Source organism: Lissotriton helveticus, chromosome 7 (genome assembly GCF_964261635.1).
Source record: "Lissotriton helveticus chromosome 7, aLisHel1.1, whole genome shotgun sequence".
Lineage (NCBI taxonomy): Eukaryota > Metazoa > Chordata > Amphibia > Caudata > Salamandridae > Lissotriton > Lissotriton helveticus.
The window spans coordinates 1944438755-1944463379 of NC_136068.1; the positions used below are offsets into that span (position 1 = coordinate 1944438755).

The 24625-nt window shown below is 45.6% G+C and overlaps 1 protein-coding gene across 3 annotated transcripts in view; it reads right to left on the reverse strand.

The window, feature by feature from the left end:
* Positions 1–24625, reverse strand: part of LOC144770959 (uncharacterized) — a 267516-nt gene that overhangs the window by 227722 nt on the left and 15169 nt on the right. For 2 of the 3 annotated variants that reach the window (XM_078655812.1, XM_078655810.1), the window contains exons 4-5: positions 16001–16108; positions 12929–13039 (exon numbers count right to left, since the gene is read on the reverse strand). In XM_078655812.1, the coding sequence (XP_078511938.1) occupies positions 12929–13039; positions 16001–16108 (219 nt within the window). The remainder of the gene's footprint in view (positions 1–12928; positions 13040–16000; positions 16109–24625) is intronic. The other variant, XM_078655811.1, reaches the window with a different exon arrangement.

The following is a 24625-nucleotide window of genomic DNA, read 5'->3' on the forward strand; positions in this document are numbered from 1 at the left end:
AATTACAACGATCGACACCGTGTTGCGTCTCTCCAGGGAGCAACAGGACATCCAACACTAAGCAGACGACCTTTCCTTCTTTCCAGACTTTATAGCAACCATGAAGGCCGCTCGCAGGGAGTACCTCCCAGTGAAAAAGAAGCTACAACAAGAACGAATTGAATAAGCCATGCTATAACCAGCTAAACTGAAATATGACTATCAAGGTAGCCAAAAAGCATGCACCACCCCTAAGGCAGCTATAGATTACATGAAACAAATCACCGCGGGCCAGAGACCTCTGTAGGACCCACAGACCTGATACATCATGAGGTCCGAGGGGCAATGGGTGCGGACTTAACACACCAGCCACTCTTGTTGGCTTGCTGGGGGCACAGGACGCTCTTATTCCAAACAGACATGGACTGGTGAGATAGTTGCATTAAGTGTGAACATATGATATGCGAGTATAGCATATCTGGAGTGGGAAGCCGTTTTGGGGGATGTGAACGCAACACCAAGATGACGGAGCAAGGCATGGATTTGAGCCTGGTCACATGGAAGGGTAACTCACATCAAGACTCCCATCTTGTAGAAAGTGGATTTCTGTGCAGTAACCCCCCTCCACTTGTTGCTAGAACTACTGATGCACTTTGACTTGATGTGCCCTGGGTCCCTGCCATTCAAGCTCCCAGGGCTTGTTTTCTTTCCCCAAAACTGTACGAAACCCAATTGGCACTCTCTGCCTCAGGTCAGTCCCATGTAAATGGAACCCTAGGTACCCAGGGCACTGTGGCCAGGCGGGCTGCAGCATTTATTGTGTAACCCTTAGAGGTCCTGTACCGTTACACTCACACACTGTTTTGGTGCAGAACAATGTTTACAATACTGTAAGTCAAATCAAAGTACATTTAACATTCAATCCAAACTGTTTACAAACTGCATTACTACTGTAAAGTATTTATTGCTTACCTGTGCCAGGCTTGCTTGGTTCTAGAAAATAAAATAACTAAAATAATATTTTTATGCAAAAACAATTGGTTTGAAGTTCAGTCTTTGAGTGTGTGAATTCATTTGCTGACTGAGTGTGTGCAATAAATGCTTAACACTGTCCCCGGATACTGCCTTACTGCTCGACCACAGTACCACAAATAGAGAGTAAGGTTCTATCTAACTTTATCTCTGTCCACCTTCACTTTGGTATAGTATACACAGAGCCAGCTTCCTACACCTCTTAACAGTCCCACTGAACAATATCTATTTACTTGTTCACTGGTCACCTCCGTCCACTGGGAGGTTACTTGGATCTCTAGCCGCCCCATGCGGGTGAACCCCTTTTACTTCTGTTAGTTTTGGGGTATCTACTGACATTGTGGCGAACCCCTCAGATGCTACTAGTCATATCCGTTTTGTTTAATTGGTGAGAGAGCTTTACCAAAGTTGGAAAGCTGTAGTGGGAGGGGGGTAAGTGTTTTCGTTTTGTGTTAATTGCATACAAATGCATGCATAATGTTATTGTCAGGTACAATGATTTGTTCATAATCGCTACGACCATGCAGGATGATGGAGTCTAAGAAGGTAGCTGGGGCCCCAAGGGCTGATCCGCCGGTTCTGCTAACGTGGAACGTAAGAGGAGTTATTAACCCTAAAAAAAATAGTCAGGTACTAGCTTATGTCGACAGACACAAGGTACAAATAGTGCTTTTACAGGAGACGCACCTCAAGGGCAGCGATGCGGAGGTGATTGGTGCAAGATGGGCAGGTTGCCGCGTGGCTTCTTACTCTACATATGCGAAAGTAGAGAAGTGTGGCTCAATGGTTAGAGCGGCAGACCCTGATGCAGTAGTCTGGCCGGGACCAGGGTTCAATTCCCGCCTCGGCGGGTCCTGGGCTCACTCTCCCCGGACCTGATAATTCTCGCCTCGGTCCTATTCTAATCATGAGTCCCACTCTGCACCTCAGGGCAATAGCTTTCTTAATCTCTACAACGGCCCCAACAACGCTGAGGATGCCTGACTTCACCTTGGGGGTGCCCAGGAGTGGGCTCCTCACAGGGAAAGGCCAGGAAGGGTTCCTCGGCGGTATTCGTACAAGCGCCGAGATGTCTACTGGTAGTCGTGCGCTATACAAGTGCGTAATCATTTCATTTCAAAGGCGTTATCGTATTGATAAAGAAGAGAGTTCCCTTTGAGGCCACATGCTTGGAAATAGACCAGCAAGGCATTGATGTCATATTACATAAAGACCATTATCAACAAGTACGGGCCTAATGAAGACGATCCTGTCTTTTTTACACATGTACGGCAACAGCTCAATTCTTTGATGTCATCAGCTGTTATTTGAGGGAGGACCTGAATTTATGTCTGGACTCGAATATGGACCGATCTGCTACAGCGGATTGGCAGGGAAAACAATCAGAACAGCTGATGCGAGGAGAAATGGAGGACAATGGTCTCATTAACATTTGGAGGTTTAGAAATCCCGAGATGACAGAAGGGACATTTACCTCATCGGTCCATTGATAATGGTCCCGCTTAGATTACTAGTTGGGACAAGGAAGGTGCAAACTTGGGCGCGGGACATCAAGCATATGCCCAAAATGCTGTCACGCCTGTAAAGATGGCGCTGTCTATTCCAACTCATGTACCCACACAGTTCCAGTGGTGCCTGCACCTCACGGCGCTACTGGATCCGGTATTCCGGGACATAATACGAAAACCCATAAATTAATACTTCACCCTAAATACAAAGTGGATAGTGCGGGGGTTCTATTGGAAGAATTCAAAGCTACCAAACACGGGGTAGGTGAGGGCACATAAAAAGGCATACTAAGATATCGGCACACAGCTTCAGAAAATAGAAAGTACACTGCAGCAGTTAGAGCACGACTATGAGACCACTGAAAAGGCTAGCACCCTAGGGGCCAGAAGAGCCCATAACACAGGATATAAGGCCTCTGCGGCACAGGAAACCCTTTATCTCTCTCGTCGACATGTGGCCCGAGCGTATGGGGAGGGAGGGAGACCAGGACGCCACTTAACCAAAAAACTGAAAGAATAGTGGGTACACACAAACATAATTATTGTTAACAAACCTGGCGGCACATCCGGCTTTAGCACAGAGGCGACTGCGGCGGAATTCTCATCATACTACACACAGCCATAAAGTTCCCCGGAAGCACATCAGCATCAAAGATCTCTGAGTATCTGGACGACATCACCTTAGTATGGCTCACACAGGGCGAGAGAGAGTACCTCTCCTAACCTATCAGGGTGGACGAAATTAAGGATATTAAAATTGTTGGTAAATGATACAGCTCCTGGCCTCGATGGCCTACCTGGCGAATTTTATAAATAATTTGCAAAACTTCTGGCCTCGCATCTACACAAGATGTTTGAGGAAGCATACACTAAGCGAACATTGCCTTAGTCACTTAAGGAGGCACTCCTGAAACCTGATAAACCTTATCGACCGCTGTCACTTCTCAACATGGACATGAAAATTCTTGCTAAGATACTGGCCACCGGACTCCAACCACTGCTCTACAACATGATTTTACCTGACCGATCCGGGGTTATATCCACCCGTTCAACAGAGCAAAAACGACGCACTATCTTTGCATTATTCCATCAGCTAGACCCCTCTATGATAGCACCTGCAGTCTTGCTAGACGCCGCAGAAGTGTTTGACTCTATTGAGTGGACCTATATGTTCACTATCCTGCAGAGGATAGGTATCCCTCCGGCTTTCATACACTGGGTCTGCCTACTGTATACTGACCCAACGACCTGGGTGAGGGTAAACAGCGTCACATTTGCTGCAATACAAATACACAGAGGCGTGAAACAAGGATGCCCACTGTCGGCGATCTTATTTGCATTGGCACTGGAACCTCTGGAATGAGTAATATGCCAAAGACATGCCGCAGTCGCACTACGCTTTCGCCCACTGGTGATCTCGATGTATACAGACGATATGGTCCTCTATGTCCGAGATCCAGAGGCACGACTAGCACAGATCATCCGGGAAATATATATTCGATTTGAGCAAATGTCTGGTCTGAGCATAAACTGGACTAAGTCCTATATAATACCCTTTACCACTAGCACTAGGACATACAAATTAAAATTCCAGCTGGAATGGCGCATGTACCTAGTGAAGTATCTAGGTATTGTAGTGTAGTTCCTATTATCCCAATAGGCTCTGCGCATTGGAATAATACCTTCAATAGTATAGGCCTAGACCAGACGTTAACTAGGTCTACTACTGTCGATATTAGACTTAAAGTTTTGGGTTTGCCAGCTTGCTCAGAGTTCACTAGAAACTTTCTCGAATAGGCAAGGAGGGTCTGAACCTCCCTGGGTAGACAAGAAGGGATTTAGTTTCTGACAACCATAGAACATGACAACTTTGCTCTCCCCTAATCAAGAGTGTATCTCTAGAGTCGTGTGAAAACAAAAGACAACTTATTTTACTCGGTCAGTTCAGTGCATTCTTAGTTTCACCAGATTGTAGAGAAAAGGAAGAGACGGGCGTGTTCAATAAAAGATGTTATTTATTGATCAGTCTCTTTTCTCGTACAAGAGAAATGGATCGCTATTATTGCAATACTTATAGTTAAGTAAAGTGCATACAGTAACGACAGAATTATAAAATAATACTGTAAAAGCATTGATATGGTTTCTGAGCCATATGATACTTAAAATGGATAAAATAGATACATACATATATACATTTGACTAATCGTACTCAACTGGTGCTTCTAACCACGCCTACCCCAGTGTACCTGACCTAAGCCTAATACGTAGCCGGGAGTCGATAAGTAGCAGTTTAAGTTAAGTTTGTTTTGCCAAGGGACTGACTCAAGAATTCTCTGCAAGGGGTTATTCAGTTTTGTACCTGGGATCTAGAAGGTTGGAGGGCTGGTATCTCTTATCCCAGGTCTTGATATTCCAGCTGCCTGCGAGGGCGTCTTGGAAGCGCCGGAGCTGGATTTCTCGGCAGGAGAAAGGCAGCGTTTCCTTCTCAGCGCGTCAGAAAGGCGGGGCAGCGTCTGTGGGCTTCGCTCTCAGCTGGGCTCCTCGGCAAGTCTCGCTGCTCCGATCTCGTCACCACCGCGTGTGTTTGCTTAAGGCAATGTCGGTAATATTTATACCTGAAAGGTGCCGAGATTGACGTAAGGATGGACATAAATACGTCAATAAGGATGTCATACGAACGGGTTCGTTCGCACATTCTTTACTGAAGTTCTCGATGAAATCAAAACAATGGCTGCAGGGATTTTCCCAGGTCGCTGTAGGTTTGATTTGTTTTGAGAACTCCGTATGCCTATCAGGGGGCTGGAGGAATATCGCTTGCCTAATTAGATGGCATGCGTTATGACTTAATCAGATAACGCGCTTCTGTGCCGTGGTGTGGCTTGATCAGATAACGGGTTTCTATGCCGTTAGATGGCTGCTAGTTAATTTATTAACCAAACCAGGGTCAGGAATAGGGGGATCGATACAGTACCCATAGGAATACATCACAGTATCTGGATACACAGGGACCCAAGGAGGTGGTTAGATATAATTATGGCAAAGCGGTTTCCAAACTAGAAGACCAGGTGCGTAGCTGGTCCCACATGCCACTTTCACTCACTGACCGTGTGGCTAGCCTTAAAATGATAGTCCAGCCAAAGTTCCTATTTAATACCATACCAATTCAGCTTACATAAGGTTTAAGGCTTAACTACCACTTGATATCATGGTCTGGGTGGGGAAACAACCAAGAATCGTGTGGAGTACGCTTACAATCCCACATAAGCAGGGTGACTTTGCATCCCCAGATTGGACTACTATATTATCTATGCACACAAGCCCAATACAAGCATGAATGGTTCTACCCCGAAGGTATACACCGCATCTAGCTATAGAATATGATGCAGAATACCCCATACCATTGAAGACCCTGATTCCACATCCTCAAGGGAACACTAAACCAGCAGAAATCCCCACTAGCACTACAAGAGCATGGCAGAAGCTGGAACAGAGAGCAAATAAACTACCGCTATATGCGCACACCCTTCCACTGATACACCGGCCTTCCCTGTCGGTCACGTCGGAATCCAAGGCGTTGAGCCTAGTATCTAAAGCAGCATTGAACACAATAGGGATACATCAAGGATGGGCATTTTATCAAATTGACAGCGGTCTCTTCACAACAGGACCACCCTCCCTTGCTACACTTTACATACCTGTGCGTGCATCACTGCTCAGACTATACCCACAGTTTCCAACTGAACAACCAGTCCTGAAAGCACTCTAGACACTACTGACCATCTTCAGAAGACAGAAACTCCTCACAAGGTTATAGAACGCATCACAACAAGACGCAGACCTGACAGCCACTGCACGACAAATGGAATGACGTCCTGGACTCGCCCCTCACTCAAGCAGGATGGACATTCTGCTGTGCACAAGCTGGGGAACTCACCTCTAATGGTAACGTACGTATGCTACACATCAAGTATATACAACAGATGTATTATACACCGGTCAGATTATGTAAATATAGTCTCCGAGCTATTGTGAGAGATTTGGCTCCCTAGGAGTCAACTTTCTACACTTGGCACGGGACTGCCCCTGTATATTTCAGTACTGGGAACAGGTTACATAAGTTCTCACAGAAGTAGTGTTAAGTCACTGAAAATAGCTAATCGTAAAGTGGTGGCAGTTAGCATATTGCTGGCCAAGAGGAGAATTGCCATGTGATGGGGTCAGAGGGAATATTCCAGGTTTGAAAGTTGGTACCGGGACTTAGCATACTGTAGAGACCAACTGAAGACTTATCTTGAGCTGCTGCCACGCGCCTCAAGATCGAAAGACTTTTGGACGCCGATCACTGCATAACTCCTTGCCCTATCGGAGGAGGCCCCGGCTGCACATATAGCGTGATGCATTACGTAATTGTGATAGCCGCAGTGGGAGCTATTTGTTTGCTCAAATTGGCAGGTCACCTGTGAATGTATGTACAATGGATGGCAATTGTTGATCTTTGTAATTTTATATGACGAACTGAAATAAAAACAAAATTAAAAAAAATAAAAATGAACTAGCCACAATATGTGTGTCACATTGGGACTGAATTCACATTGTGGCCCCTAAAATCCTGAGTGCATCTACATACTCCTCAAGCCCTTCTTCAGGAAGTGGTTTGCATTTTACAAATGTATGTCTTTCCAAGGTGATTTTCGATTCCTCCGCAAATTATTTACGTAACCTCTCAATGGCTTCCAAGTGTACATTCAACAGATCATCCCCACACCGGCCACATGTCCACGATATAGGTGACAAATTGTCCAAAATTCGCTGCCCTGTCAGACCCAAACGATGAGACAAAAGTGCAAATTTATGTTCAGGACGATAATTGCTTGTATCAACAGCCACCCTGCGATTTTCAAACAAATGAAACCAATACACCCACTTTGATAGGTTTGACAGGTTAACACAATAAAAGAGGAGGCTGCGTCATTTGCTGTGGTGTGGCCAGACTGCAAAAATAGATGGCAAAGACCTTCTACGTAAAACTGAGGTAAAGCTGTACCACTTCAAAATAAAAACATCTGCCAGCAAGAGTACATATGTGACTATTGAAAAATGAAATGAGGAACGGTAGCAGAATAACATGAACAAGTCATGGCAAAAACAAAGTACCTGGACAACCGGGGGTCGCTTGAACGCTCCGCCCCTCGTCGTAGGGGGGGGGGGGTATGAGCTAGAGGGTGGACCAATGGTTCACCGGACAGGGGAGGGGCTAGCCTCTCACCACAACCGCTAAGCACCGTCTGGCCAAGGCCGCGGGCTACTGGCTACTTGGCCTATCAGGTGGCAAGCTGCGAGGGGCGGCTTGCCTTTGGATCATCTGTAAGTTAACCCACCATGTTTTGGCATAAGTATGCTAATAAACCTGCAGCTACTTTTTCCCAACAACAAGTTGGCTTGTCTGCTTATTTATTGATGTACAACATGATTATTGGGGGGTTGGTGTGCGGGCCAATATTGGCACCACGAGAAACCATTGATGTAAGACAATCCAAGATGGCCGCTGTGTGTGATGCCACCGTCTTGTCTGCCGTATGTTGCCAGGCAGCGGAATACCTTTGCCAAACATTTGCGGCTGGGGCGCGCAGACATGCCTTGTAAAAGAGACACGTTAACGTGCACACTCCCAGCACAGAGGGTGCGGGAATGGTAGTCGCCCGCTAAACAACTCCAAAATAAGAAAATAGTAATCCAGGTGCCGAGGAGAGTCGGTGGGTGAAGAACGAACATAGTCAGTAGGTGGTAAGTATATGGTATCACTGAGCAGGAAGAACAATTAAGAAGGTTTTATTAAGAAATAGCTTCCCCCTCGACGGGCAGCAATCAGCCGGCTCAGATCCCAGAAGAAACTGATAAGATCAGTTGGAATCTTCAACAACCATTCCCTGCCGGCACGGGCTTCATAAGAATATATAACATTTAAATACCAACACTGAATTGAATATAAACATGCTGCGGTGTGATTTGACTTGGGCCCTAAACAGTCCTTTTTGTGCACTCTTACTGAACTCACCATAGCTGGTAGTGACACGGAGCTCTTTACTTGGGCCTGTTCCAGAAATGTTTCTCTCTCTGGGATCCTCATCCGTCACCCGCCAGGGCCAGCCTCTAGTTTTGTTGCATCTTTGGCTGATGCTTTGCCACCTCTGGTCTTACAGTATTCTAATTTTACTATTGTAGATTAACTCAAACTTCATTTTGAGAATGCGTCCTGTTCAATGGTAGCAGCATTAGGCGCCAGTTATCGCGATGAGTCTCTCTCTACCAACAGATAGGCGTGGGCACATATTGGAGCCTATTTTTTTTTCAATTGTAGTGGGCTAGCTGTCGATCCTCCTGGGCCGCTTCCATGGGCCAATCATTTGGCGATTCTCTTTTATGTCGCTATTGACAAATCTGTCTCACTCCACCCCTAGATTAAGATTTCTATCTAGGGAAAGGGCTACGGTTACCCCTGCAAATTTTACCAGTGCCTTAGCCATGAATCGGCCCAAACTTGGAAATTGTATGATGTCAGCCAACTATCAGGCAGAAGAGTGGATATCCAGGGCTCTGGATCTAACTGCGCCAGTAGCTAACAAGTTAGCATGGAAAGCTAGGCCAACAGCGGACTAGTTCAACAGGGAGCAGATGTATTTTTTATAAATACACTGTGTGGTTCTACACTAAAGGTCTGTTTTGGTGCTGAGCCCGAGGGCGGGGCATTGGAAACAGTCTCTTGGTGCCGACCATGGCCAGAAGGCAGTGGTGGCCTAGAAGCCTTTTGTTTGATAGAAGAAAGTTTGAGGGCCATAGGGACTTTATTACCCACCGCACCCTGTTCAGCTAGAATGTCTTCAGACTCTAGCTCAATCTCTAGTTCAGAGTCCAATTCTTGAATAGAGAAGGCCTCCTCCTCTTCCGCTGCCTCCATTTCTTCCTGCTCAGTATCTTCTCCGAAGATATCTGGGGTGTGTTAAATGTTCTGCCGCTGCATGCCCTTTCGACGAGCCAGACGATCACGCAAAGTCCTCTTCAATGGGAACGATTGACAAGAGTCGCAATCTTCTTGCTTGTGCTCCAGTGTGAGGCACAAGTTGCAGACTTTATGTAGGTCGGAGCACGGATACTTGGAATTGCACCGAGGACAGAAATGAAATTGAGTCTGTTCCATCGGCAGAAGACTGAATAATATGGAACAAGTGTAAGTCGACAGACACGGCTAGGCCCAAAGGCCGCCAAGAATGTCTTAGGGCACTGACACTTTTCCTATTTTTTTTTTACACACAGTGAATGGTGAATCGCATACGAAATAATTCCGACGAGGGTACAGTGGGTTGCGCACCGAGGGGATCCCGAAGAACGGTTTCGAACTGGAGAACCGCAAACCACGCCCGAACCCGATGACTGAAAGCAAAAAAAATCTAACAATGGAGTCGATGCCCATGCGCACTATCACCGAAAGTAGGAGTAACCTTACCTCATGACTGGAAAAGTCTTCTTAGAAGAAAAACAACTTGGAAACATCCGGACCCAACACTAGATGGCAGTAGTATCTACAGCACACATGCCTCGAATGTACCATTATTATTATGGTAATATAAATACCCCGGATACCGCTAAAGAATACTTTTGGGGGTGATAACCCCTCCTATATATGTTTCCCATGTCTTCAAGGTTGCCCATGGGAGGTTGGGGGGAGGGGATTTGCTGGAATCAGTGATGACTGTGTATAATTTAGAAGTGATTCCTTTAGGTGAAGTGACCTGAAAGAAAAAAATCTCAAATTGGTCATTTTCTCCTGGTGGCCACCTCTTTCATCAGGGGTTGCAGCACTAGCATAAGAGTTGAGGATAATCTTATCTTTCCGTTTCTCAACTTAAAATTTTTGCTTACATCGGAGAATGATTTAATTTGATAACACTTCTGAACTGAGCATGCATCCACCCTTACACCAATTATCATAAGGACCCTGAATTGCTGACGAAAAATCTGGGATTAAAGTGCATCGAGGTATGTGTTGATAGAAAAGCTGCAAGATGTAGTTTGATCACAGGTTTAAACCCTGCAGTTTTTGGAGGGAACATGTTCCATTGCATAATGGTTTTTGAAGACAAATGTAGAGAAAAGTACATGTCAACCAACAAGAAAAAGTTGGATGTGCACTCAAGATCTGTGTACGAAGGCACGTAAAGAAAGGAACAAACCTTGGCGCGCATGCATGAAGCTTACATCCGTCTTAGCACGCCACTTTCGAGTGGAGCCGTATGCTGCCACGTACCAATGTTGTGTTTTCACTACCCGTTGCATCACCTGCAGTTCAGTTATAGCTGCCTCCGTTTCCTTAACCTTTTCTGCTAGTTTATGGTGATTAGCGTGCAACAGGCCAAGTTCGCCATACACCGTGCCTATCTCTCGCTAGAGGGTGGTCTTGGAGTCTTTGATAGCTTCTAGTATCTTGTCCAAAGTTATTTGGAGTGGCTGGGGCATGGGGCTCAGGACCATCTGTGTCCAGTGGGCCCTGCAGTGGATCCTGCTCGCTAGGATTTGGCCCCTGGGTTTTGGACTTCAGTTTGCCCATATCTGCCTCTGGGCGCCAGGAGGAAGCTCACGCCAGAAACCTCCAGGCCGCGCACCCCCCTCCCCCACTTGGTGGGAGTCAGCTCCGCCGAGACCCCCATTTGAGTCCCATACGCCTCTTGAGGGGTCATCACTGGAAGCAGTCACTCTTGTACCTCCGGGCAGTGGCCACAGGCCCAAACTCGCAACTGCAACGGAGTACTCAACTGGATCATATGCCCCTAGAGAACAGTCAGGCCTGTGATCTCTGCTGCACCTTTCCGAGGTTGCTGAAGCCAGCCAGCACAGCTTCCTGGTAGTGTGCCCACTCGTTCTCCACGGGTGCCGAAGTGCACTCTGGCAAGCAAGATTGTGGCAGCCATCTATGCACCTCTGTGAGAATATGAGATGTCTCGCGCCGCCTCAGAATTTCCCCATGGTGCCACGGGGCTGCAAGCACTGTCCAATCTCAGCTTCCCGCCTTGGGGCGGGGGAATGCCTCTCCGCCAGGGGGCGCGTCAGCTCTGTCATCTCACCTGCCTTGGGGGGCACCCAGTCTACAGAGCTCCCGTGCCTCTGAGGCCGCAGGAAGCCACCAGCCCACCAGGGGGTTGGGCCCTGCCCAGTCACTCAGGAACTGGGCCCCGGGCGATGTTTCTGGCGTCGCTCCGCTAGACCTAAGCCCCCGCTACAGGCCTTCAGCTTCTGCTTGAAGGGGGGTTTCACCAGGTGACCCGGCAGTCTGCGCGGTCTAGGCCCACTGCCAGCCACCGCGTCTCGTGTCTGCCAGTTGACTGATCTCAGATGCCCGGTCTCCATCGAGGGCAAGTTGCCCCTCGTATTGATCAAGGGTGCTAGATCCCCTTGTTGCTTGCGATTCCCCCCAGGATTAATACTATATCAGGATCTTCAGATACACTAAGAAGCCCAATGTTGCTTTCATAACAGAACAAATGAGTTGCGATCCATACAATAAATCCTTGGGTGAGAATCATATTCCCCAGCCTACACAGCCCTATAGCTGCTGCTCGTTTTTTAAACCATAGATACCTCTATCCCCGATGTGTATCCATCTAATGTAGCGCATTTTTGTAGTCCCCAGGTCATAACGGTCCTGGTGAGACCCTCATATTACAAGCAGGGTTGAAACGTCAACACCAACTGAAGCACAGTCACACTATGGTCACCTCTTTTTGACATGTTGGGTTACGGTTACTTTACTTAAGGCTCTTTATCATTTATTTCTTATCACTATTCACGGAAACCGTTTGCACCAATATATTCTGTATTATAACAAGAATAAATAACTCAGTTCGGCTGACCTGAGTTCTATGACAGCAATAATTGGGCTATTTAAGTCGTTCTTTAGTTCATTTATGACAGATGTGTTCTTTTATTATTAATATTTCCTATTTTTTAATTAAATCTGCACAGAATTATTCTGTGCCAATAAGAAATTATTTTCAGAAATGAGTTCCATGTGAACACTTGTTATAAGTTTACACTTAATACCCAGTCCACATGGATATATGGGTCGCCCTCCTTCTTCTGAAATACCAGTGCGGGGAAAGGCAGAGACGACTGGAGCTGCGCAGAGGTTCTATTATTCCAGTGGAAGATGGAGGCGACATCAAGGTTGAGACAGCCGGAACAACACAGGGGTTGTACTGTTGAACTGGAAGATTGGGGGCAACACCACGAACCAGTGAGTGGAAGGAGAGACACAGCTGGAGGTAAACGGGTATAGTGAAGGAAGCAGTATATTATTTGTGGTGAGAGCAGAACACTGGAAGTCCACCAGGAATCAAGAAGAAAAGAAACATAGTCACCTCTGGAACATTGGAGGGGTTGCGTCTCCTCAGGGTCCTGAAAAGCCATAGGATGCGGCTCAGCCTCTTCTTTAAGGGTGACTGATACCACTGCTGCATCCGTCCTGCATCCTGAATTAATAGAGAAAGGCAGATATGAGTCCACTGTCTGCAAAGACGTAAACACCACTGGTTATCGCTTCATATATAATTTCACCTGGTTTTTTTAGCATAAAGAGAACATACTGTAGTGTAGTTCCTATATTCCCAATAGGCTCTGCGCATTGGAATAATATATTCAGCAGTGTAGACGTAGGACTGAGGTTATCTAGGTCTCTACTGACTATATTAGACTTAAGATTTGCCAGCTAGCTCAGAGGTCACTAGAAACTTTCTCGAATAAACGAGGAGGAGTTTAACCTCCCTGGATAGACGAGAAGGGATTAGCTTCCGACAACCATAAAACATGACAACTTTGCTCTCCCTGAATAAGAGTATATCTCTAGAGTCGTGTGAAAACAATAGACAGCTATTTCACTCAGTCAAATGTGCGTACTTAGTTTCACCAGAAAGCAGAGAAAAGAGAGACGGGCGTTTTCAATAAAAAAGGTGTTATTTATTGAGCAGTCTTCTTCCTCATGCAAGAGAAATGAATTGCCACGATTGTAATACTCATGGTAAAGTAAAGTGCGTACAGTAAAAGTAGGATTATAAAATAATACTGTAAAAGCATTGATATGGTTTCTTAGCCATATGATACTTTAAAATAGATAAAACATATATACATATATACACTGACTAACGTACTCAACTGGTGCTTCTAAATACATCTACCCCGGTGTACCTGACCTAAGCCTAATACGTGGGAAGGAGTAAGTAAGTAGCAGTTTAAGTTAAGTTAGTTTTGCCAAGAATCTGACTCAAGAATTCTCTTTAAGGGTTTAGTCAGCTCGGTACCTGGGTAAATAGAAAGCAGGAGGTCTTGTATCTCTCTCTCAGGACTCGATATCCCAGCAACCTGCAAGGGTAGGCTGGAAACGCCGGAGCTGGATTTCTCGGCAGGAGAAAAGACAGCGTCTTTCTCAGCGCGTCAAAGAGGAGGGGCAGCGTCCGTGGGCTCTCGCATCAGCTGGGCTCTCGGGCAAGTAGATAGCTGCTCTGCTCCAAAATCACCACCATGTGTTTGCTTAAGGCAACGTTGGTATATTTATACCTGAAAGGTGCCTGGTTTGACGTAAGGTTGGGCATAAGACGTCAATAAAGATGTCACTAAGAACTGGCCGTTCTTACAGTGCTTTACAGGAGTTCTAGGACGAAATCAAAACAAAAGCAAGGGGGATTTCCCAGGTTGCTGGAGGCTTGGTTTTGTTTAGAGAACTCAGTGTGCTTTCTAGGGGGCCGGAGAAGTAGCCTTGCTTAATGTGACAGCATGTGCTACGACTGAATTATGGATATGATTATTATGCCGTTGTATGGATATTATTGATTATAACCGGACAAGGGCATAAAATAGGAATATCGATTCAGGTCCCTAGATAAAAACACTACAATACCAACTTTTCTATCTGTCAGCCATGGAAGCTGGCGACATGGGTGTGAATGCGCCCCCCACCGTCCCCCAAGTGGTGCACTCCCTGATATCTATGGTAAAATAAACCATTCCTCAGCTTGTTTCCTCTTTCTTTCCTGTGGTTCCCCATGAGGTCTGACCCGCACGGTGGCTGGCAGACAAAACTCTTGATGATTATTGTTAAACCTGGCATCTTTGGCCTGGTTTCCCCTGTCTTTTTACCTCTACCTCCTGTATTTTTGATGCTGTGCTGACTTTCGTTTTTGCTGGTTTAGATGCTTTGGGCACTTTGCCACTGCTGATCAGTGTCGGAGTGTAAGTGCTCCCTGTGGAAATTGTTACTGTAATTGGTTATCCATGATTGGCATATTTGTGTCACCAAGAAGTCCCTAGTAAAGTGCACTGGGTGTGCCAGGGCTGGTGATGACAAATGCTACTGGTGGGCCTGCAGCACTGATTGTGCCACCCACATGAGTAGCCCTAAAATGGTGTCTGAGGCCTGCCACTGCCGTGCCTGTGTGCAGTCTGTGAACTGCCATGTCAACCTGGCCAGTGTCCCCACTGACCAGGCCTAACCCTTCCCTTTCCGTGCACATTGGTCACCCCTATGGAAGGCCCAAGGTACCCCCCTGGGCAGGGTGCAGTGTATGTGAAAGGTAGAGCATGTACCAGTACAGGTGACATGCTCTGGTAGTGAATGACAGCCATTTTCGTTTTTCACTATTGTAAGGCTATCTTGCCCATAGGCTGTCATGGGGAATGCTGGCTACAGTGGCTACCAGCATATCTTCCCAAAGGAGAAAGATAGGACATATAAGTCTGGTATCCCTGAACTCAGAATTTAACAACACACCTTTTAGGAAAGGTGGTTTTTAAATCCTGTGTTTGAGAACAGCACTTTTAGAAAGTTGCTGTTCTCTTGTCTGACCTTCTGTGTGCCTTGGAGAACTGTTAGGCGGTCAGTTTTCTGGGAGGAGGGGGCGGGGGGATTGGTAGTGGATTGTTGTAAATTCCAATAAACAGCTTTACGAAGAAGAAAAAAAGGAATATTTCTCACTACATTCGGCATGTGGAACAGGGTGCACTACAGCCCATCTGCTTGTTAATCTAAAACCTTTCCAAGGAAACGGATGCCACGCTGTGCTGCGTATCAGCCAGAAACTTCCTATGTCGTTTATTCCCAATAGTGAATTCAAGAGCAAGAAGACCAGTCTAAAAGACAGCTCTGCATAAGCTGGTATGGTACACCAACGCCCCTTAGGTGAGCAGTAAAATGTACAATAACTCGTCGCCAGATTTGAAAATAGGGAGGCGAGAAGGTAAGTTCTTTATTCAGTACCTCACACTGCTTTACAATCAGGCTGCACGGTCCAGTAGCGCATGCAAGCAAGCGGACAACTGGAATGTTTACAGTGTATAAACAGTGGTCAGTTCAAGTAATACTTAATGCTGCTGCAAATATAAACAGAAATATACACGTTATAGTAGAACACATGTGCACTCTGCTGCAGGTCCCCACTCACCTGGGAAGGGGCTTGTGGTGCTTTTTCCTTCGACTAGGTAATGATCAACCGTCAAATCTTCATCTGACTCATGCCGTAAAATGATGTCAAGATTCAGGGAACTTGAACCTACATTTATAAAAAGCACAATTTCATTTACATTTTAAATCTTAACACGTCACATTCAAAGTGCTTTAATATAATTGGAAATATCTAAACAGAAAGAAGGAAGGCAGGTGAGGGCTAGTGACGTCCTGTGTAATGATAAGTAATACAGATACGATGGAGGATAACCAGTGCCATATATGAATGCAAGACAAGAAATGGGCACCGTTTTCCCATTTGGGCATGATGCTGTGGGTGTAAGGAAAGAAATAAGTGCACAAATGGAAGATGGTGGTGACAAAATTCAGAGAAAAACTGACGTTACTCACTTAGTATTTTTTTTTTTAAAGAGCTATAAGAATATACAAAAATGGAAAGCTTTACATTGGATTTCTGAACCTAATCAATAATTTTAAAAAGCTAGACATAGCCTGAGCCACACAAACATTTTCCAGCTGTTGCAATCTAACATAGGCTATTCTGCAAGAGCGGTGACCCCATGCTTTAAGGATTGGTTTCAAAATAATCCTCCGCGGAACTACATAAAATTTACAAAATAAAATACAGTGTAGGTTTGATTGAGGGGATGAATCATCACAGGGGCAGGTGGGCAAATCCCTCGACCAAATGTTACAAAATGGAAAAGTAATAATACGAAAGAAACTTCCAAACCTGAACCGTGTTAATAACATTCTTGAGTAACAGGTTAGATCACTTAAGAGATACAATTGAGGCCCTGGATTAATAGTAATTTCCTGAAAGGCCACAACTGTGTTTTTAAGTTTTTCTATGGACCATCTTTTGTCGGTTAAATGATTCATGGCAAGTTGTTTCAATGATTTTCTAGTGATCATTTCCATGCTAAGTGGTCTAGAAAAAAACTCAGGATGGCCCAGCTCAATCATCAGGGCTTGAACGTAGGATAGCCATTTAATATTTCTAACTCCATCCAAGGTAAGACAGTCAGAAATTAAATTGCGATTAAAAGCTGTCTCCGGGGTGACCCACACCTTATGCCATAAAAGGATGGGTGCAATTTTTATGGTGTCAGAAATAAAAGGTAAACCTAATTCAATATGGGTAAGGTAGTTTGCTGAAGATTTAGGGGCCCCCAGCAGATATCTGAGGTATTGATTTTCAATTAGTTGAATAGATGTTGTGTTTTCAATACCCCAGATACCCGAGCCATAGGTGGCCGTAGATATACCTTTAGCCTGATATATTGTAATTAGTTCCTTAACGGGTCTCCCCACGAGTTTAGCCGCAAAGTTATGGAGTGCACCGACCGCCCTCAGAAAGGCCAATTTTCTCGCTTTGACTGCTGTGTGCCAAGTGCATTTCCTGTCAAAGGATATTCCGAGGTAGGGAAAGTGATCGATGGTCTCTATCTTCCTGCCTTAAAGGTATATGGGATAGGCTGCTTTCTTGGTACCATGCCCACAAGCCATAGTATATGTTTTAGTAGTGTTGACTTTTAGCCCCTTATCTTTCATATAAGTATTACATTTTGTGACCGCCCTCTGGAGACCCAACCTGGTTTGCGACATAATAGCCGCATCAGCTGCGTACAGAAGTATGGGGACAGGGTGGCCCTGAGATGAAGGGTAGTCATAGAGGAAACCCTTTAGGTGGTCGCCAATAGAGTTTATATATAACGTGAATAACAGGGGTGCTAGAATGCACCCCTTTCTCACTCCCCTTTTGATGGAAAATTTGGACGAACACTCACCTAGCTTACCAAAGCGCACCCTGGCCCCAGCACCCCTATACAATTCCTTGATGAAATTTAAAATTGTTACGTCAATTCCCAGGTCGGATAATGTGGACCAAAGTTGGTTGTGGTCCACGCAATCGAAAGCAGAGCTTAGGTCGATAAAAGTAATAAAAAGGTTCCCTTTTCTGGCCTGGGTGTACTTAGAGATTAAAAAACTACACATTTAAGCTCTGCTCAACTGTTCCCATGCCGGTGCGAAAACCATACTGGAAATTAGATATGATGTTTCCTCCATCAGCCCACAGTTGGATTCGCTTTAGAATAATGCGACCGGCCACCTTCATTAGGGCGTCTAGAAGGGAAATAGGCCGATAGCAGGTTGGATCTTGTCTATCGCCCTTTTTAAAAATGGGGACCACTATGGCCTCAGTCCAAGTTGATATTAATCCAACCATGTTTGCGCTATTCATAACATTAGTTAAAAGCAGGGCCCAGAGGTCAATTTCATGTTTAAGTACATCAGTTGGAATGCCATCCGGCCCGGGCGCTTTACCAGAAGGACTCTCCCTTATAGCCATTTTAACCTCATCACAGGTAAAGGAAATTCCCAAAGGGAAGACTCCCTTCCAGACGTAATGGTATGGGCAGGAGATACTGGTTTACAAGAAGTTTCGTTATCATAGAGGTGTTCAAAGTGAGTTACCCATGTTTCACCATTTATAGCAATATCTATCACCGCTATGTTGTTTTTATCACGGAAGATAGAGGCATTAACCGCCTTCCAGAATGAGGTTGAGTCCCTATTTTTGGAGGCAGTGATTAAGGCCTGCCATGCTTCTTGTTTCAATGATTTCTCCCTGTTTTTCATTGCTTGACGGTAAGAGTGTCTGGCTTCTCGGATCTCAGACAGGGATCTAGGCGTAGCATGGAGGGCCTTTTTTTAAGTTTTTTAATGCATTGGTGCAATTATGATCAAACCAACCAATTTGATGATGCGAATCTGGGCGGTGATACCTAGTCAGTAGTTGTTTTAAGGTTAATTGTATTTTGGAAAAAGAATCCAAAATTATGAGGGGGTCATCACTAAGAGAGAGACAGATGTCAATTTCCTTCCTCATTTTAGATACTAGATTTATTAATAGACCCGCAGGATCAACCTTATCCCATTTAAGGGTATAACCATTTTAACGCGCAAGAGTGATCAGTTGTTGGTATAAGGCACAGCTTTCCAAACTGTGTGGCGCGACACATTACTGTGTCGCGCCCCATGCGTAGGTGTGTCGCGCTATCAGATTTATGAGGGCACCAACAGACACCTCTCTGCCCCCTCCCCGCTGCATTCGTAAATAGATTCATTTGACAGATAAGGGAAGCATTGCTCACCTCCCGAGAAGAGATTGCACAGACCTAATCGCAGCTGTGCTGGTGAGCCGGAGTGGAATGTGTGTCTGGCAGACAAGGCGCCGCTTCTGCAGCCTTGATCGGAGCCCCAGCTGAGCCATTCAGCCGGGCTCATTGGAATAATTGCCGGGTGCTCACACCACGCTGTGCTTGACAGAGCAGGGTCCGGCCAGGCCCTGTGGTGTCATCACAGTCACACTATCCTGCGCATTTGTGCCAACAAGTGTCAGATGACAGAGGTTTCCGAGGGAGTATTCAAAAAAAGGGCATGATACGACGAGTCACAACTTTCATGTAGAACCTGATGAGGCAGTGAAAGTTGTATTGATAGTGTAAATGTTATGGATGGATGAGTGAACAAGGGTGTATGGATGGGTGGATGAATGAATAGATGGATGGCTGGATGAAAGGGGGTGGATGATTGGATAAAAGGGCGGATGATGGGTGGATAAGTGAAACATTGGATGGATGAATGAAAGGGAGGGAGGGTGGATGAAAGGGTGGATGATGGATGAGTGAAAGGGTGGATGGAATGAAAGGGTGGATGGAATAAAGGAGTGAAAGGGTTGATGGATAGATGAGCAAAAGAGTGGATAAAGAGATGGATGAGTGAAAGGATGAATGGATAGGTTTGGAGATGGATGGATGGTTTGGATATGAAGGATAGACAGACGGAATGGTGAAAACTGAATGATGGATGAAAGACTGAGCAGATGACACAATGTAAAGGTTAAATGGCGGCCATCAGCAGGTAAATGGTAGGATGAAACAATGAATGGATAGATCTATGGAAGAGACAAGCGGTATCTTCTGGGGAGGGTCATGATGATTTGCTTAATTTACATTGTGCCATAAGAGCTTTGGGTCGAAGTGGGGGTATTTTCAGTGGGTGAGTGTGTGGATGGATGAGTGAGCAAGGGTGGATGTATAGATGGATGGATGGGTGAAAGCATGGACTGCTGGGTGAAAGAGGGTGGATGATTGGATAAAAGGGCGGATGATGGGTGGATACATGAAGGATTGGATGGATGAATAAAAGGGAGGGAGGGAGGATGAATGAAAGGGATGGAGGATGAATGAGTGAAAGGAGGGATTGAGTGAAAGGGTGATGTAATGAAAGGGCGGATGGAATAAAGGAGTGAAAGGGTTGATTAACAGATGAGCGAAAGGATTGATGAATGAGCAAAAGGGTGGAAAAAGAGATGGATGAGTGAAAGGATAAATGGATAGGTTTTGAGTTGGATGGATAGGTCTGTATATGAAAGGTGGACAGACGGAATGGTGAAAAACGGAATGATGGATGAAAGACAGAGTAGACGACAGAATGTAAAGATTAAATGGTGGACATCAGCAGGTAAATGGAAGGATGAAAGGATGAATGGATAGATCTGTGGAAGAGACAAGAGATATCTTCTAAGGAGGGTCATGATGATTTGCTTCATTTGCTTGGTGCCATAAGAGTTTTGGTGCGACGTGGGGGTATTTTCAGTTTCTTCCTACTCATGTGCTGAAAAATAAATGGTTTTGTGCCAAACAACAGCAATCTATCTTGATTGAATGCCATTGAAAGAAGCATTGACAAACTCAGTAGGCTCGGCCTTGGCAAGCGCCATGGGTGGTTCGGGCTCGCTCGCTCGCGTTACCGTGTCCCGAAATTTTATTTTCCAGAATGGCGTGTCACCAACATGAAAAGTTTGGAAAGCGGTGGTATAAGGCACTATTTTTCCTCCGCGGCCGCTCTAAATCGGCCTTTTTTATGGTGAAGGAAATTGGGTAATGATCTCCATAAATAACGTCTAACGTCTCCCATGAAGTTATTAAATAAGCATACGTTCTGGAAAGGAGGGTAAAGTCAATTATAGAATTACACCCTCTACCATGATAGGTTGGCTGGAACTCTATTATTGGCGAGCATAACTCGTTTATAAAAGTAAGATTAAAATAGAACAACAGGTTATTCAGGATATCACCCTGCCCTGAATGGGCGAGATGACTTGGGTTGTCGTCAGGAGGGTTTCCGAGGCCGTACAAGCCCTTCGGGCCGTCCCGACAAATGTTGAAGTTAAAATCACCCACCCAAACCAGGAAAAACTCCCGCGCCTATTCTTTCCTTTATAGAGGAAACATCACAAAACAGATTATTAGTAACTCTATCCAAGCAATCTGTAGACAGATCATTATAAAAATTGATTAGAATCATATTAACGGAAATGCCCCATTTAAGGATTAAAATCTGATAATTTTCAGTCAAAAGGTATTTTAAAACAAAAAGCCCGCTCACGTTGCTGAGATATATACATAAACCCCCACTATTTCTACCGTGAGGGGATGGTAAGGCTGGAGAGTGGAAGGTCCGATACCCCAGTAAATGTGCGGGATCTAAGGCCCATGTTTCCTGTAGGCACAGGATAGTATATTTATCAACCAAGTCCCGCCAGGACTGTTGAGCAAGTTTATTTGCCAGGCCTGCCACATTCCATGTCAGAACTGAGTAGGACACAGAAATAGGATTTGGTGCCTTATGTATTGCAGTGTCTCTTATTTTCTCTTCTCTGAGGGTGAAAGATGGGGATCTAGTGTATAAATGGTCCGAATGTACCCTAGCCTCCGGTGATTGTGTGGTTGGTTCCCCGTAAGGCATGGGAAGAGGCCTTGCTATTTTAGTAATTTCATTGGCGTCACCGGAAACAATAGTATTACTTAATCCATCCGATGAGGGTTTACTCGCACGCCCATTTAGATTTTTTAGGTTCCCAGGGGAAGTGACTAATTGCCGGGGGCCCTGTTTTGCCGTCGGCTGTCAATCCAAGTCCTCTAGGCTTGACAGTGGTTCAAATGGAATGTGTAAAGGAATATTCCATCGCCCATTGGGATTTATATGTTGGTGTCTGCTAGAATGAGAGAAAAAGGGCCTTTTGGACCGTTGGAATGGAAAAAAAGAGGGAAGATTAGTGAAGCCGGGTATCGATGTTAAGTTTTGGTTATTATAAAGCATGGGGGTTTGTGAGGAGTTGAATCTATTCGAAGTTGATGGAAAATTTAGGGGGGTCAGCAGAGCTTTAGGATAGAAATAGCTCAAATTGCGGGATGAAATGCCGCCTTCACCTCTCCCCGGGAACCAATCACTGATATGAGTAACAACTCTATGGTCCCTAAAGTTAATTATCACGACATCCATGTCTTTTGGTCGGGGACCCACCCAAGTAGATCGTCTAACAGACACTATGTCTCCGTTTATGTGTGATGGGAGGGGTCTGTTAGTACACATCCAATGTATGACTTTGTTTTTAAGGTTGGCATGGGGTTCTATCCTACCGTCGGCCAAAACTGGGACTCCGGTCAGAATGATGACATAATTAGAAGCTTCAGGGGGTAAATCTATATAGGGCCCACTGTTGTTTTGGGCCTTGTGTGATGAGGGTGCCTTAAATGGTACTGTATTTTTGGTGATGTTTGAAGATCCTATTAGAATTTTCTCTCTAGGTGGCTGTCGGGGCGGCTCCGACCTAACAGGAGCAGTCTGGGCGAGCCCTGGTTTTGGTAGGGGGCATTCCCCTTGGGGCTTAGCTGGTCTCAATGTGGGACACTTAGATGCAGTTCGGTTTTTCTGGGAAGTAAGTTGCTTTGAAGCCTCTTCATTTAAGTGGGAGACTTCCAATAAGTGAGTCATTTGATCTCCCAGCCTCTTAACTCTCTCTATAAGAGGTAGCAAGAGGGATTTTAGAAGGTGTTCCATAGCCTCCATTAGACCTTCTGAAGACGAACCCTCCGAGAATAAGTTTGTTTTGGGACCAGATGATGTATCCCTCGTGACTTGCTTCTTAGTTAGATCTATTGATGGTATACATATTTTTGCGCTTTTACCAACATGTCTGTCCCCGCCCCTCTTCCTTCTTTTTTTTTGGTGGTGGGCCATGGGCTCGTGTTTGATTTTTACAGCATTTATTCTCTTTTTTGACAATCTCTACTGTCGGTGAATGCGTCTCTGGTAGTTCTTCCATCTCTAGTAATGAGTTAGAAGAGGAAGGTGGGGCGTTTATATTTAATTCACTGTTTATATCAGTAGTGTGAGTTCTATCTAGCAGGATTAGGGGGATACAATCGTTGCTAGATAACTCATGCTCCTCATTTAGTGTTTGTTTGCTATTATGTGGTGAGGTGAGTACTTGTGTTGGACCCAAAGATGCAAATAACAACAAGTGATGGACTGAATGTGGATCAATGTCACACACTCCCCCAGTCAAAAGATCTGGGCCCAAATCCATCGTTTTTTTGCACTCCACACCACCCTGGGTCAGATAATGGCTTTATGCAAATCAGCTCTGACCCTGTTGCCCCATGGGAACAGTCCAGTCCGAACTACAACAGCCATATCTTTCCCAGACCGGAATCAAGCATCCGAGGACCGGACCGGTTTCGAGGTAACACCTCTCTTCAGCCCGGCTAGCTTGACTCCAAGTGGTGTGGAGTGCCTGGGACCCACGTCTGGGCATCCCCAGCGCACTTAGGGCGGCAATTGCAAATAACAACAAGTGATGGACTGAATGTGGATCAATGTCACACACTCCCCCAGTCAAAAGATCTGGGCCCAAATCCATCGTTTTTTTGCACTCCACACCACCCTGGGTCAGATAATGGCTTTATGCAAATCAGCTCTGACCCTGTTGCCCCATGGGAACAGTCCAGTCCGAACTACAACAGCCATATCTTTCCCAGACCGGAATCAAGCATCCGAGGACCGGACCGGTTTCGAGGTAACACCTCTCTTCAGCCCGGCTAGCTTGACTCCAAGTGGTGTGGAGTGCCTGGGACCCACGTCTGGGCATCCCCAGCGCACTTAGGGCGGCAATTGCAAATAACAACAAGTGATGGACTGAATGTGGATCAATGTCACACACTCCCCCAGTCAAAAGATCTGGGCCCAAATCCATCGTTTTTTTGCACTCCACACCACCCTGGGTCAGATAATGGCTTTATGCAAATCAGCTCTGACCCTGTTGCCCCATGGGAACAGTCCAGTCCGAACTACAACAGCCATATCTTTCCCAGACCGGAATCAAGCATCCGAGGACCGGACCGGTTTCGAGGTAACACCTCTCTTCAGCCCGGCTAGCTTGACTCCAAGTGGTGTGGAGTGCCTGGGACCCACGTCTGGGCATCCCCAGCGCACTTAGGGCGGCAATTGCAAATAACAACAAGTGATGGACTGAATGTGGATCAATGTCACACACTCCCCCAGTCAAAAGATCTGGGCCCAAATCCATCGTTTTTTTGCACTCCACACCACCCTGGGTCAGATAATGGCTTTATGCAAATCAGCTCTGACCCTGTTGCCCCATGGGAACAGTCCAGTCCGAACTACAACAGCCATATCTTTCCCAGACCGGACTGTAGTTCGGACTGGACTGTTCCCATGGGGCAACAGG